Source organism: Rhinolophus ferrumequinum, chromosome 11 (genome assembly GCF_004115265.2).
Source record: "Rhinolophus ferrumequinum isolate MPI-CBG mRhiFer1 chromosome 11, mRhiFer1_v1.p, whole genome shotgun sequence".
NCBI classification, from domain to species: Eukaryota; Metazoa; Chordata; class Mammalia; order Chiroptera; family Rhinolophidae; genus Rhinolophus; species Rhinolophus ferrumequinum.
The window spans coordinates 76,759,711-76,776,980 of record NC_046294.1 but is presented as its reverse complement, the minus strand read 5'-3'; the positions used below and the strand labels follow the sequence as shown (position 1 = coordinate 76,776,980).

The 17,270-nt window shown below is 38.5% G+C and overlaps 1 protein-coding gene across 3 annotated transcripts in view; it reads right to left on the bottom strand.

Annotated features, from left to right (window-relative positions):
- Positions 1-16,302, bottom strand: part of CUL5 (cullin 5) — an 84,710-nt gene extending 68,408 nt beyond the window's left edge. Inside the window, exons 1-2 of one of the 3 annotated variants that reach the window (XM_033120737.1) lie at positions 15,666-16,294; positions 14,978-15,084 (exon numbers count right to left, since the gene is read on the bottom strand). Coding sequence is in view for 1 of the 3 variants with exons in the window: in XM_033120736.1 (XP_032976627.1) it covers positions 15,666-15,689 (24 nt within the window). In the remaining 2 variants the exon portion in view is untranslated. Of the gene's footprint in view, positions 1-14,977; positions 15,085-15,665 lie in introns of all 3 variants that reach the window. The other 2 variants (XM_033120736.1, XM_033120738.1) reach the window with 2 other exon arrangements.
- Between the last annotated feature and the right edge of the window lie 968 nt (positions 16,303-17,270).

The following is a 17,270-nucleotide window of genomic DNA, read 5'->3' as shown; positions in this document are numbered from 1 at the left end:
AAGAACCTACATCAGAATTATCTAGGGTGGTGTTTACACATACAGATTTCTAAAATCTACCTCAGACCTGCTGGATCAGAATCTCTTGAGGTTGAGTTTAGAATTTGCATGTTTAGTAAATTCATGATAAAATTACATTAAAATGTTATGACCCAGAAAGGTTAAGAACTACTGAATAACATTAACTCTTATGACAGCAAGTGATGCTTCTTATATCTACAAACACAGTTGATCCTAAAAGTTATGTACTGTCTTGCCCTAGGTACCCACTTTTATCACACAGTAGTATTCTTATTACTAGACTCGCAGAAGATTTTCACTAAAAATTTAGTACCAGGATTAGCATGCTTCTCCCTTGAACAACTAGTTTATTTTTACCTTATGGACTTAAGTGAATTATGTAGGTAACTTTGCTCTCCTTAGTGTTGGCTAATGAAAAATTCAGTCAGATTTCTGATCCTATATACTTTGTGTACTAACTTTTTTATATTGTTATTATTTTCCTGTAACCCTCATTTCTTCATTTACTCTGAGGAAAGGGTGTATAAACAAACAAATATGAAAGAACCATATAAAGAACATACAAATCTTTTCTTGACTATGACACAGAGAATCATAATTCCCTCTTAATAAGAGGGTACTTTATAAGGTCAAATAAGTCTATTTCCATAAGCAATTTTGGCAATTTCTAAAATTAAATGCAGTATAAATCCTTCAATTAAAAATCAAAAAAGTACAGAGGACTAAACAGGTATTTGAGATAAATTAAATACTGGTTAGGCTCTGAAATCTATCAGATATGACAAAATAATAGGAAACACATTTTGGTTCTCCTGTTTGATGATAACATATGAGATTAACTACAGAAACATTTCTCCCAGTACTCAAAGGAGGAATTTAATAATTACACGTTTTCTATTAAGCTTTTATAATAGACTCGAAAATCAGTAACTCAAGCAGTTCTTTGACCTATTGTCTGTTAAACCGAAGAGCACATCATTAAACCATAACTAAGCAGCAGGATACCAAATCTACTATCTACAAAATAGAATACCTTATTAATAAGCGAAGGTACCTTCAAATTATGAACTAGGATTTATGAATTTTTCCAACTGCGAACTTAAAGCTGCCTCATCTTTGTTAATGTGCTACAAAGTCTCTTCTGCTTTAACTCTTTCATTATTACTCAGAATAGCAATAACATTCTTACTCAGAATTCACCAAGTGCTAGTAAGTCTAGGATTATTTCACCCACTGGCTCTTTTTGACCGAGAGAATCTCAACATTTGCCATCCCCCTGCCCCTCTATCATTCAGGCCTTACGGCACAACTAATTCCTTCACAGGCACTCCTCAAACAGACAAATGGGCCATAGGGAAGCCAACGGAGAGCTGGCTGTGAAGATAGGTGGGGGAAAGAGTATTCCAGGCAGAGGAAGCAGCCATTGCAAAGACCCTAATCTAGACGTAATAGAAGGATGTTTGATGTACTCAAGGTAGAGCCAAGTAAGGACAGAGGAAAAGCAGAGGTGGTCGGAAAACAACAGAGGGTTGGATCTTGTAGGGCCCTGAAGGCCACTGTAAAGACTTCGACTTCAATATAAGTGAGATGGGGAACCATTAAAAATTTTTAAACAAGAGACATGATCTGAATTCCATTTTAAAATCTCCCTGAATGCTGTGTAGAGAATGCATTACCAGGCGCCAGGGTTAAAGCCGGGTACAGGGTTAGGAGGCAGGCGAGACGATGACTTGGCAATGGAGCTAGTGAGCAGTTGTTAGATTTCACGGTTTAAAGGCGGCACTAACAGGGTTTCCTGACAGTATGCGTCTCAAATGAGAGACAGGAGTAAAGCACGGCTCTAAGGCTTTTGTCTGGTAAAGTTCATTAGTATACTGGGACCCACAAAATGGAGGCTACCCCAGTGGCCAGCCCACATCCCAAACCTAACCTTAAGTGAGGCTCCACATACGGGAAATGCCTCACTGTCAAGGACACCTAACACTGATCACAATCCTCCAACTTTAGTTAGTTAACCTTAACTAAAAACATAGGGCCTGCTTACCTTACAAGGAAATCCCTGCCCTCCTAGCCATTCCTAGCCCTATTTCCGCATCGTCTCCTCTAACATTCTACGAAACTCGCTCTGGCTCAAAATCCATCATGAAAAATGCTCCACTGCTTCTTAGGCACTGTACGCCCCCAATCCACGGATTGTCTTCCCCTGAATAGAGAACATCAAACTCATTACTAAATTGTTTTAGTTTTGTGATTTGACAAGTCCAAAAACTACAGATGTAACAGGCTTAAGAAGGAAAGCTCAGGAATTTGTCTCAGACATGTTACATTTGGAACATCTATTAAACAGCCATTTGAAGGTGTTGAATAGGCAATTTGATAAGCAAATCTAGAATTTAAAAGAAAGGTCTGACCAGGAAATAACAATTTGAAAGTCATCAGAGTACAGAAGGGTTTAAAATTTGTTACTGGATGTGATCACTAAGGGAGAGAATATAAATAGACAAGAAGACCCAGGCCTGAGTCATTAGGTATCCAACATAAAGAAGTGGGGAGAAGAGCAAGAACTAGAAAAGAAGACAGAAAAAGCAACCAGAGAGGTGGCAAGAAAATCAAGAGTACAGCATTCTGGAAACCAAGTGAATAAAGCATATCAAGAAAGAGGGGGTTGATCAACTTTAGCAAACGCTCCTCAAGGAACATGTTAAAACGACCACTGAAATAGCAACGTGGACGTCCCTCAGACTTTGTTAACAGCAGTTTTTGTAGAATGGTCAGGACAAAAGCTAGATTGTAGTAGAATTAAGAGAGAAAGAAAGGGGAAAAATAAGAGAAAGTACAGACAATTCTTGACAATGTTTGCTGTAAAAGGGAGCACAGAAATGGCATCATAACTGGTAAGGTGAGAGGGAGTCAATGTTTTGTTTTGTTTTTAAGATACATATGTTTGTATACTGATAGACATGTGCCAGGACATAATGCTGAGGATGAAGGAGAAAAAGGCAGAAACTGCCGTAGAATTTAAATCACCCTTGGTAGGCAGCAGGGCATGGGGTCTAATGCACTGGTGGGGAAACTGGCTGTATGTAAGAGGGGAAGGCAGACATGCACATGCAGACGCTGGTAGGGGGACAGATGCGGTACCATGCTGAGAAGTTCATGTTTTACTGTTTCAATTTCTCAGCGATGTGGAAACAAGGGAAATGCCCTGGAAGATAGAAGAGGAGATGCTGGAATTTTGAGAAAAAAGATGTGTAACAGACATCTAAGAAAGTGGAAAAGTGACTATGTAAGTGTAGTGTGACTACGCTCAATTATAGTTTGTGGTCATAAATTTAAAGCGAAAATAGCGTAAGTGTACCATCTTTTTCTGCAACATTCCACTATACAGGTGTTGGCACTGAAAGGTGACGAGATAGACTTAACCAGGGCTGTGGTTTTCCTCAGTGAAACAAAAAAGGAGCGAGGGAGTCAAAGTGTATTCAAGAGAGTGATTATAATGATTGAACAGAGAATTATGCTGGGTAAGGAAGAGAGAAAGGACATCAGGATGATGACAGACAGAGACTCCTGCTTCTAACCATGATGGAATAACAGGGGCCAGATTTCCCCAACTGCCTAAATAATTAGAAAGCCAAAGGACAGTACAGGACAGTGCTTCCTGAGAAAAGGAAAACAAATGAGGTGAGCACTACATATGCCCAAGCATACTGCCTAGAGAGTTTCCAGGCCTCAGCACAAGCAGGGGAAACTGAAATAGCCTGGTGCTTTCACTAAGTTTAGAAGAAAGATTTCGGAGTTTGAGGAGGCCAAAGCAATGAAAATTTGTGGCATAAGAATATCAGAAAAAAGTGAGCTGCACAGAGAGGGAGCTCTGGAGATATGGAGAGGGGTCCTCTCGAGCCTTTGACAGCATATTGACCTCGACAAGTGTGTGAGAAAACTGTCAGAGGCTGGGAGAGAACCATTAAAAAAGAGTAGACAGAACAATCACCAGAGTCCACACAGGGCTAGCAGTAGTTTGTATTCCCATCAGCCAGAGTGGAAATGTTCTTCAAAATGCTAGGCGTCGGCTGAGTCCTCAGAAAGGTACTGTATCTATAGTGAAGCCCAAGTAGCCCTACCCTGAATGTTGCTCCAGTCCCACTTTAACAGAACTTAAAAGCAAGCTTCAAAAAGATCACATGGATTCCAAGCAACTTAAGTGTCACAGGCAAACCCAAAAATATTTAAAGGAAATTTAAAAATTCCAGTCCCCAAAATATAAAACTTACCCTGTCTGGCATCCAATCAAAAATTACCAAGCAGGCAAAGAAGCAGGAAAATATAACCCATCAAGAAAAAAACCCATCAATAGAAACTGACCCAGAAATGACAGATAGTTTTAGTAGACAAAGATGTTAAACCAGCTATTGTAAATAGCCCCCCCAGTGAAGAACACAGAGGAAAAGCATGAACATCACAGAAACAAAAGACTTTTTAAAAAAGTATCACTGAGTATCACATATCATTTGATGTGGGACATCATCAAATGACCCTAGCTACACATAACTTGAGTCTTGGGGTGGGGGAAATATTTGAAGAAATAAAGGCTAAAATGTTTCTTACTTTGATGAAAAGTATAAACTCACAGATCTAAGACATTAAACAATATAGTGGTAGAATCAATGAGCTGCAGGCCATAGCAGTTAGATTATTGGAGTGAGAGCACTAGAGTGAGTTAGAAAGACAGGAAAGGATAATCAGAGTAGGATGCTTGAAATTGAAGTTGTGGAAGGGAGGAATTTTAAATAATTTCTCATTGTATTTTTACTGTTTATTTATTGCAAGATTTTCTATTTCTTTCACTGTAAATATATGGCATTTGGCTAATTTTGGGTTAGAGTCCAACCAATTTTGTACATGTGATATCTGTGGTAGAAAAGAGCATTTCCTTTTGTTTATCTCCAAATAGTTTCCTTTACATTTCCATACGTAGTTCAAATATCTGATATCTGTAAATAAAATTGAGTTATTTATACCCTTTATTATTTAACTTCAGTATAATCTTCAGTACAGATCACGCCATCACATTGATCATTTTACTTTATATTATCTGATTGCTGACTATGTATCAGGTACAAGTGCATTAATTTATTTAATCTTTACAACTCCTATGTGTTAGGTGATGTTATTATCATTTTATAGATGAAAAAACTGTACACTGCAACCTGAGATTAGGTTAGGTTATTTCCCTAAAGTTACAGGCAATAAGTGGCAATGCAGGGATTCAAATGCAAACAATTTAGTTTTGTTGGAGATACATTCTTAACTACTCCCTGGATCTTTCCTGGATGAGAAATTAAGGAACTTTTAACCTATGGGCCAGATCCAGGCTTTGGCTTAATTTCATCAGGTCTGTAAATTGCAAAAATCTATTATTATAAAAAATTAGTGGCAATTATCTAGAAGCCATAAGGTGGAAGCATCACTACATGAAAGACATATGTTTCTTTAAACATGCTGGGGGACGGTGAGGACACTATTTTCCCAAAAGTTAAATACCTTTTTCCACCGAAATAAAAAATATCACAATACATTCCCCTTTTATAAAGGAAAAAAAAACTTAAACAAATTCTGAAAATGCTTGCATTTTAGACACACAAACTGATTTTAAGAAAAAAAAAGAAGCAAAAATAACAGTACTGCTAAGAGTTTATTTTAGGGTGCTTCTTCATCATTCACTTGTTACATTTATTCATTCAACAAATATGTAAGTGCCTACAGTTCAAGAAGAATTATGCCAGTTGTTAGGACACATAAATGAAAGGTCTTCAAGGAATTCATTCTAGTATAGTGTTTCATAAATTGTGGTTCATAGACTCCTAAAGGGTCCCAGGATGTATTCTTGAAGCTCAAAACTATAAAAATAAATGTTCAATTTTGTTTTTGTTTTATAAAATTAAGTAAGATATCAATACAAGTAGAGTCTGGATCACTTGTATGACCTTATGTATAACCAAGCACTAACCATAAAGGAAAAAAAAGACAAATTGTACTATGTTAAAATTAAGAACTTTAGTTCCTTAAAAAACACCATTAAGGGAGTGAAAAAAAGCAAATCACACAGTGGAAGAAGATATTTCTAATAGACATATTAGAGGCTCTTATGCAGAATATGTGAAGATTCCTAACAATCATTAAGAAAAGAAAGATAATCTAATTTAAAAACTGGCAAGCCATTTGAATAAACCCTTCATAAAGACATCTAAACAACCAAAAACCTTTTGAAAAGGTATGTATCATTAATTATTAGGGAAATACATATTAAAACCACAATGAAATATCACTACACACCACCAAAAAGGCTAAAATAGAAAAGAATGACAATATCAAGTGTTGAAGAGACTTTAGAGAAACCAGGACTCTCACCGTGCTGATGAGACTGTAAAATGGTACAATGATTTCAGGAAACTATTTACAGTGTTTCCCTGAAAATAAGACCTAGCCGGACCATCAGCTCTAATGCGTCTTTTGGAGCAAAAATTAATATAAGAGCCGGTCTTATTTTACTATAATATAAGACCGGGTCTATAATATAATAATATAATATAATATATATAATATAATAATACCGGGTCTTATATTAATTTTTGCTCCAAAAGATACATTAGAGCTGATGGTCTGGCTAGGTCTTATTTTCGGGGAAACAGGATAGAGTGGCTATCATCAACAGGACAAATAATAACAAATATTGGAGAGGCTATGGAAAAAAAAAGGAACCCTCATACACTATTGCAGGGAATGTACATTGGTATAACCACAACGGAAAACAATACGGAGATTCCTCAAAAAATGTAGAATAGAATTACCATATGACCTAGCAATCCCTCTCCTGGATATGTACCCCAAAAATCTGAAAACATTTATCCGTAAAAATATATGTAAGGTATATGTACTCCAATGTTCAGCATTATTTATGTTGGCCAAGACATAGAAACAACCGAAGTGTCCTTCGATAGATGATTGGATAAAGATGTGGTATATATACACAATGAAATACTATTCTGTCATAAGAAAAGATGAATTACTGCCATTTGCGACATGAATGGATCTTGAGATTATTATGCTAAGCGAAATAAGGAAGAAAAAGTCAAGAACCATATGACTTCACTCTTACGTGGGATGTAAAACTGAAAGCAACAAAGGAACAAGACAAAAAAACAAAAACCCATAGACATAGACAATAGGTTAGTGGTTACTAGAGGGTAAAGGGAGGAGGGATGGTAGAAGAGGGTCAAATATATGGTGACAGAAGGAAAACTGACTCTGGGTGGTGAACACACAATGGGATTTATAGATGATGTATTATAGAAATGCACACTTGAAACGTATGTAATTTTACTAACCATTTTCACCCCAATACATTTAAAAAAAAAGAAATTCATGAGCGTTTGTTCAAGCAATGAGTTCATCTACAATAATTCCATGTTAATCCCAAGAAAAAGAGTAGACATATAATTGCTTATGTGCAAATATAAAATTCGGTATCACATTAAAAAATAAGAATATTTAAATAAGTGAACAAAAAAAGAAAAGTCAACTGGCATGCAAAATCTTTTAAAAGTAACAGAATCATTTTAAAATGACTCACTTACTTTGCAACAAGAATACAAATACTGACTTATTGGTTCACCTGAAAATCTCCAGAAATCCCCATATAACATATGGGACAAAACACAACCCATCAAATAGTAGGAGCAGTATTACTTTTACAATGATGTCAAATGTTGCATTTAAGAGAAAATAAAGGATATAGTTATTATTGCAGTACATCTTCTTGCTCTATCTTCTTCACGATGACAAAAGCGTAAGAAGAGTTAAGGTAAAAAGGACAAGTTGAAGGCAGGGCAAGAAATAATAACGTCCATACAATTAATGACAACTATTTTTTATCACTTGTATGCTTTCATGCTCATAACATTTTGACCACAACACAAGGATTTTAGTTGTTTTAAGATTGGTATTTGTTCCCTCTTTGAAGTTCCTGATCTAATTGATTATGGATTACATCCACTGATGGCATGTGAATGACTTACCAAAAGAATCCAATTTGTATATTTTAGGTCTCTCATATAAATTATGAGGTTAACTATTTGAATGTGTGGGTTCCCATATTGTCTATGAACCGCCAGTGCTCCCAGTTATGTGATTTTAAAACCACATTTGCAATCCCCATTAACCAAAAGAACCACAAACTACAACATATATTTAAATACTGGCAACTTGCACTATGTTCCAGCCACACCACCATTTTAAAGGCTGTTTCTCTAATATGCCAGGTTCACCACTGCACCTCAAGACCTTTGCTTAAAATGCAGCTCATTCAGGTCTCAGCATCAGTGTCACCTCAGAGAGGCCTTCCCAAACCAATCTAAGACAAATGCCCTTCGCCCTCTCTTCTCTGCATATCCAGAGCCAAAGTCTTGAGCTGGTGGAAGAGTTGCTTTGATTTGCTATGAAACTGAAATTTTAATTCAGACTAAACAGTACTTTTTAAGAAGACCAGAAAGTTTTGGGATCTGGCTGAAATGTCATTAAGTGCCAGGGAAGGAAAATTCAACAAAACATAGTTGTTTAAATAGATCTTAAACATAGGAAACCATACTGTTCTGATGATAAATACTTTCTATGAAATAAAAAAACGAAAACCCAAAAACATAGTTGAAAGCAATTCTTTAAAAATAATTTTCCATTGTAAATAAGTAAAATAGTGCCCCATCTTCTGAACACTCTTGATTACACTGTTTTCATCATAGCCCTCATTATTACAAAACTACCCAATGTGCTGTTACTTATTTCTTTGGTATCTGTATTTACACATTAGAATATAAGCTCCAAAGACGAGGGACCTTGTCTGTCATACTCACTACTGTACCCCTGACACTTAGAATAGTACTCAGCACAGAGCAGATGCTCACAGATTTGTGGAATGAACAAACCCCAGTTATACAGATCAAATATCCTGATATTACCTGTACGTGCTCCAAGTATTATGACCAATGTTTTAACCTGAGCTGTAACTTGTTTACTTGTTACAGAGCCGAGCCTATCAGGCACCAAAGTAGTCTACCTACTACATGGAAGTAAGAGGCAGATGACTTTCTGTGACACACTGGGTTCACCGGGACCCTAGCAAAGTATCTAATAAGAAACGCCTGTCTTTATCTACCTCTCTGCTCCACTTTTCTTTGTCCACCAGATAGATAGATGCCTAGTGTCCTTTTGATACCCTCCTGCAGTCTAAAATTCTCCTCTTCTACGTTTATCTTAAACTGTCACTTCCTGTTACTAGCTTTAAGTAACATACATCACCTCCAGATTATGGTAACTATTCACTCATATATTTTCACAGACCATGAAAAATTCTCACATTTACATTTATCACACAGTTTTACAGGAAGTGATTTAGTGCATTATTCCCACTCTCACCCCTACCCACGGCCAACATACATACCCCTGAATTTGTTTTCTCCCTAGATTGTGAGTGTCAAATGTAGCTATGTCTCTAGGACAGGACACAGGAGTGAGGGAAGGCAGCCCTAAACAGCCCTCTTAAATGCCCAGTCAAAAGGGCAAGTTCCTTCCACCCAGTGAAAATTGGCAAGTAAGGTTCTAAATAAATGAGGCTCTCATTTATGTTTAAATAAACATTAGAAAGAATTATCCAGTTGTGTATCTTAACTACACAGGCAACATTCAAATCTTGGTATTACATCCATATTCCCTGCCAAGCATGTTCCTGACTCTATGCCTTTGCACTGGCTGTTCTGTTCCCTCTACCTGAAACGCTTCTCCAAACTAGGCACATGGCTTTTTTCCTTGCTTCATTCAGGTCTCGCCTCAAATGTCATCTCCTTAGAGGCCTTCCCTGATCATCCTATCAAAAATAACACCTATCACTCTCTATCTTTAACCCTGATTATTTTTCTTCATAACATTTATCACAACCTGACCTTATAGTACATATTTACCATGTTTTCCCAAGAATAAGACCTAGCCAGATCATCAGTTCTGATGCGTCTTTGGGAACAAAAATCACTATAAGACCCGGTATTACTTTAATATAAGACCGGGTAATATAATATAATATAATACCGGGTCTTATATTAATTTTTGCTCCAAAAGATGCATTAGAGATGATGGTTTGGCTAGATCTTATTTTTCGGGAAATGCGGTATTTGCATATATGTTTATTGCTTCTCTCCCCGACAAAAATGTAAGTTACATTAAGGGCAGGAATTTGCCTAGATCACCATTATCTAGTTGGAATTAGAGAATGCTAAATACTTGTTGAATGAATTTACTTTCCAGATTTGGTGACTCCTGTTATGGTTTCAATGAACACGGACGGTTACATTACACAAAAGCCCTTCATTCGTGGCCACCTCACAAATCAGAGTTTGAATACACACAAAATAGATGTAATGATAACAGGTTTTATGTGTGAGCCAAGAAAACACTGAAGGCTTAACAATATATCTGCTCACATATTTTTCAAATATTCATCATCTATGGAACTTTATTTCAAACTTCTTTGTTCAGCACTGAAGACCTTTTACAATCTGACCCTGACTTTCCTCCTACTGCTGCCCATATTCTGGGCTCCTACGCTGCAACAATTCCAAGGAGCACCATTCATACACAAGGTAACACAGCATGCAGTCCTTCTCACACTTCAGCCATACTCATCTAGTCTCCATTCCTCACAAATTTTCTGCTAATCTCCAACTGCAAAAAGTCTCCCCATTCTTCAAAATCCAGCTCCAATGCCTTCTCCATTAACCTTTCCCTGATCATTCCACCAGAAATGATCTCCTCGTCTGTGAGGGACCACACAGGATGTGGTAACACTCCTGAAGTTCTTGCCGTAGAGCAAATCATCAGTACTTTTTAATCTCCTTCAGTCTATGGTAAACTCCTAAACAGGCTGGACATTGTTTTACACAGCTTTGTATTCACGATGCCTTGCACATGTGCCCAATACAACTATTTTAATAATGAATAAATTCTACACACACTCTAAATCACTCCTTTGTATTTCTATTTTCTTTCCTCTCAAAGGATAGAAATGTTCCCACCAAGGAAAGCAGTGAGCTTCATATTTCAGTTTAAAGTGTGGATTTTCTTCTGGATTGGTTTTATAACCTCTACCCCCCTTCTTGCTCCCTCTCTCTACACCTAATTAAAAATAAATAAATAAAACCAGAAATTCCTTCTTTTAACCAATCAACACTCACTCACTGAGCATCTCCAGTACACAGGTACTGCACTAGACTTCTTTCCAACCAGTCATCACTCATTTCCGGAGCACGTACCATGAGTGGTCACCACACTAGAGAGTTACGGCATCAACAGATTAATGAAATCCTGGCACTAATGGGGCTTACAATCCAGAAAAGGAGTTAAATATGTAAACAGATCCTGTAACTAATACACAAGGCATAAGGTAAGTGCTAGAAGAGACTGATGCAATGCTATGGTTGTGCATGCAGAGTAGGCAACAATTAATTCCAAATAAGAGCACTCAGAAACAAGGAGGCATCTGGGCTGGGTCTTGATGAATACATAAGATTTTAACAGGGGAGGGGGCATTCCTGACAGAAGAAATAGCAAACATATAAAGAGTCTTGAAGACTCTGGTATGCTAGTGAACCAACAAATAACCAGCCAGGTAGAGAGAGAGAGGTCCGGTGTGGGGAGGGAATATGAATATAAATGTGTTATTAGGGAGAAGACCCAGCTTGGAAGGATCTCAAAGAATTTGAACCATCAAAGGTATCTCAGCAAGAAAGTGATATGGTTAGCACTGTTTTGGTCTAGAGCTCAGATCACAGCTAAGAGATAAAAATAGTGAAATCATGGGAGTGAAGACTGTCCCAGAAAAAAAAAAAGTACAAAGAAAAGGGCTGAAGATTAAATCCTGAGAAATAATTATACTGGGAAGGAGAGAAGGGAGATCAATGAAAAATACAGGTGATTTGCGAGATATGAGACCCAGGAGAGACTGTCATAAACCAAAAGGGAAGTAGAGGTAGTAATCAACAATATCAGAAGGGATAAGTGTATCAGAGAATAACCTCATTTGGCAATCAGGAAATTGCCAGAGCTCTTAAGACTAACAGCTTCAATACAACTGTGTGTGGGGGGAGAGAACAAAGTCACAGTAAGTTAAAAAAGGTGAAGAATTATAAAGGCAGCAAGTGGGTTCTGCTTTTCTAAGAACTGTGATTATGAATAGAAAGAGAGAAAAGGGCAAAAGTTTGAGGCCAAAGCAGAGCACAAGTTTATATGAGGAGTTACATGAACGTTTATCCCCACAGAAGTGAGAATAAAGGAGACAAATAAAAATAACAGGAGGCATGCTGCCGAGACCTGGTGGTGCATGAAGGCAGAACAAGTGGAAGGAGGCAATACAACAGGTGCCTTGGAAAAGAGGAGAACAAGGGGAAACTAGAAAAATTTGTGGTATTGACCCAGGAAGTTAAGGACACCCAAACAGCTGGAAAAAATAATGTGCTAAGAATTAAACGGGGATAATGCTCAGAAAAATAAGATTTAAACAATTGTTATTTGGAAAAGAATATTCAATCGGAAATAAAGAAAATGAGCACTGAGGGCCTAGATAACTGCAAAAGTAAAGAAACAAGTGGAACTATATGGTAAAACAAAAAGTTAAAGTAGTAATACTAAAAAGTTTTTGGAGATCTAAACCACCCAAGCAACTGATAATTGTATTTGTCAAAATGTACAACACAAATCTTTTTATATCCAAAAGATTCCCCAAATCCAGCAATAGTCCACTTGCTTTAAATGGAGAATACAATTATTACAAATTCCAAAATAAAAAAAGTAGGTGGTTTTTATTACATTGGGTTCTGACTTATAAGTTCCACATCAAAGTTTTGAATCTTGTTATCTTTCATAACATATTGGCTTTCATATTAGCTTCTTATTATCTTTCATAACACATTCCTCTGAACTCTGTCATCCACAAATTCAATAAACTTAACCTAATCCAAGTTACTGGTAAATAGGTAGAGGACATTATCTTTCAGCAGGACGGTAAAGGCCTCCCTTCAGGTACAGTTGTTTAACTGATAATGAATCAAATTCTACTTGTATTCTCACCTCGCCCACATACCTCCATTTTGGTCATAGGACATGATAATTCTGTCAAATATGCTGTGGTGAAATCTAATTACACAATGTCTCAGGCAGTGTTCTAAGGAACCAGTCTATGAATTCTGTCAAGAAAGGAAATGAGGCTAACGTGGCCACTTCCTAGCCAGCCCTGTCTCTGTTCAACGCAGCACTAGCCTTGAATTTAAATGACCCTCTGACTTATGTTATGGCTCCACCCTGGCAAGGTCACATTACATTTCTCCAAGACAAACTTCCCAGTTTTTAATTAGTTAATTCTAGATATAAGAATTTAGGGCAATTCCCCTTCCCCCCAATAAGAAGAGAAGGAAAGATTTCCGGCCAATTTAAATATGTAAACTTTTGGTGATACAGATAAAAGAATTAAACGTGTATTTACATTGTCCATTATATTCCCTTAGTTGTACATATTTAAAATCACATAGGATATAAAATAATATTTAAAAATTCTTTTTCCCCCTTTCAACATTTCATAAAACAACTTTATTGAAATTTTCCCAGTGCATCTTTGGCATCTGTTTTCACGTTCACTAGAATGACTGAGGAATTTACCAGTTTTTTCAAAGCACTGCCACCTTCCTTTTATTTATAAAAGTTGTTTGAATTACAGAACTTCTGAATTCTTGTTATCCTTTTAACCTAAACACTAAGTGTCCATTTTCTATATATTCAAGCAGCTTTTTTATTCTATAGATGTATGCTGTAGATGTAGATTCATAATCTCTACAAAGTAACCACTTAGTAGTGTTGACTGATATAACTTCAGACTTGTATCTCCTCCCAACAATCCTTTGCAAAGCTTTGTATGGGGTAGAATAAAGTAAAAGGCTCTTTGCTGAGATAATTGGGGGGTGGGGAAAGACTGCTGTATATGCATGTAATCCAGTCAAAAATTCAAAGAATCAGGAACCCAATTATTTTTTTCATGATTTCAATTAATAGCATAAGCGATTGCTTATGTAATCATGCAGACGCTTTAATAGGAGTCTTTAGAAGTTAAACAAGTTTTCTTTCTGAACTAATATATTAAAATTTGCAATAATGTTACAAAAGACGAGTCCAGTAGGATGGGTTACTCAATTCCGTTATTTAGTTTTCTTAGAGAAACAAGAGTAGTGATTCTAGTAATTTAGGTGTATTGTGTACTAATTAAGTCCCAGTCACGGTTTTAACCATTTTATATACATTAACTCAATCTTCAAAACGCTCCTATGAAACAGGTTCTATTAATAATTCCATTTCATTGATGAGGAAACCTAGGCCGAGATTAAGAAACTTGCCGGAAGTCACACAGCTTCTAAGTGGCTGAAATTCAGTCTAGTTCTAGGCCCCTCCCCCATTTAAAGGAAGATAATATTATTGCCTCTTAAGTTAGTTAAAACAGTTCTACATTTTATAGGACAGTCCCATCTATCAGGCAGTTAACATCAGTAGTCTAAAAAAGGACATGAGTGAGGTTCCGGTATATTTTAACATATTTTCTATTCAATTATTTTCCACTATCCATCCTCACGGCCTGAATGTATAATGATGGGTTCGAGGGGAGTACTTCATCCTTTGTATATATGTTCCCTGAGCTAATCAGACCAATTCAGTAAATACTTTTAAGGCAAAACGTTCCTACTATAAACACAAGCACAGAATAAACAGATTAGTGCCTTTTCTCGTTTTCCTCCAAACGTTTTAATTGATAGTAGAGAATCTGCTCCTGACTCTAGATCTCCCTTGCTATCCCAAATATATAAAACTAACTAACCGTTTTCTTTGATAAGGTAACTTTCCTAAGCCCTAAAGCGATGGCAGCACTTCCTCAGTACCGTAGTCATCTGGTTGTGTGCTGTAGTGGGGCTGAGGAGCAGTTTCCTAAGGAAAAAAGGGTAAAATATGAACTCGAGAATGGGAGAGTAGGAGGGAAAGTACAGCGTGCAGAAAGGGACGGCGGGAGTGGAGTGGATGGCAGTGCTTGCCGTCTGACTTAGAATTCCGTGCAGAGAGAATAAGAACTGAAATTAAGGAGGTGGGGGTCGTCATTGATCCCTATGTCAGGCAGCATTTTCTTGGATTTTCCTTTTATACGTCTTAGACTCTCGCTTCAGAACAAACCGAGACCCTAAGAGTACTAACTGCCCAATCGGTCACGGCAAAGCACCACCATTCATCTCCCGTCCGAGGCCAGAGCTGGTCCATTGAAAGCATCGCTACCCGCCATCCCTCAGCTGGGCCTTTCACACACCGGTCAACCGGCCCGAGGGACAACCAGAGCCTCTCGACCCCAAGGCCAGGGACCCGCGTTCCGGTCCTGGGCGGCAGCTTCCCCGGCCTCCCTTCCGGTAGACAACCCCTGAACACTCCTACAATTTGCCCCTAAACCCGATCCGAACCTTTCCCAAAGAGCTGAACCCAGCGGTCGCGAAGTAAAAGCCAAGCTAGCCTGAGGGTCTTACCTTTAACAGATGAGACGTCGCCATGTTCCTTCAACTTAGATTCTCGCGAGACGTAGCGAGATTTCGTGGCGCCCCGGGCCAGGCCACAACCGGAGGCCGGAGTTGTCCCACCAGGGCCGACGGGCCCACCGGCCCGCACCGGGGGTGTGGTGGGCGCCGGGCGGCGTGCAGACAGCGCTGACTTCGTCCCAGGCTTCCTCACTCTTTCCCCCTACATGGTCACCGGAGCTTCCCCACACGAAAGAGCTCATGCAAACGCTCAGGGAGACGGCGACGGTGAATGGTGAGAAGGTAACGGGAGCCGACCTGAATTGGAAGAGGAAGCATCGACTCCACGACCCTCCCCACTTCTTCGGATTAGCCTTTGTGGTTGCACCCGCAGCGGCCACCGGCAACGAATTTAGCTCGGCTTAGGCCCGGCAGCTCAGGTTCCACCGCCGCATCACGTGACGCGGCGGGCGGGGGCGCGCTCGGGAGCGAGCGTGGGAGCCTGGAAGCCTTGGTGGGCCGAGAGGCTGCAAAGAGGGTGGGATCACGCCCTCTGCTGGCGAGACCAGGCCAGACCCTTTATTCCCCGCCCCAAATCCCGCGACTTGAGTGTTAAGGGAGGTATCTTACCCCAATGAAATGCTTGTAACAGCTGTCTTCCATAAGAACTGGCCATAGAAACCGCCCCATAGATATGTGTTGGATGAATACATGAATGAATGAATACATGAATGAATGAAATGTTGACTATTAACTATTTTTTTAATAGACAACAGAAACTTATTTCTCTGTTCTGGAGGCAGGAAGTCGGAGATCAGAATGCCAGCATGGTTGGGTGAGGGCCCTCTTTTAAGTTGCAGAGATCTTACATGGCAGAAAGGGCCTTAACTATTAATATTTCTATTCAAGTGTGTCTCGCACTAAAATAATCTATGAAAGACTGTTTGGGCAATGAACGTTAACCTTGGATTTCCTGAAGGCGTTGTCCCAGAAGATCCTAAACCATAAGCCCCCAAGCATTATCCCTTCAGATCACAAGGGACTGGCCAAAGGAAGAGAATATAATTTATATGTGCAACCTACAATATACCTGGTATTGTATTATACATTTTTACTAGCATTCATGATATGTTGGAAGTAAATAAGAGCTATGTAGTAAAATAAAACGGAAGGGAAGGATGAAGTTGGAAATTTTAAATACAGTGATTCAAGTAGTCCTCACTGAGAAGATGGCATTTGAGCAAAGACTTGAAAGAGGTAAGGAAGAAGCCAGGTCATTTGTGGGAGAAGAGTATCCCAGAGAGGGGAAGCACAGAGAGTAGGTTGCCAAGAGTATCCGAGAAATAGTGAGAAGGTTGGTGTGTTCAGGGCAGAGAATAAGGCGATCAGAAGATTATATAGGGCCTTGTAGACCACCCATAAAGACTGGCTTTTACCTGAGTGAGATAGGGAATCATTGCAGGCTTTTGAACACAGGAATGGCATGATCAAACTCCCATTTTAACTCTCACTGCTATGGAGTGAATAGAAGCAGAACTGTAATTTGGAAAGCTTATGTAATACTTCACTAAATCAACATAACTTTCATGCCATCTGGGTGTCTCCATTTTACAAATG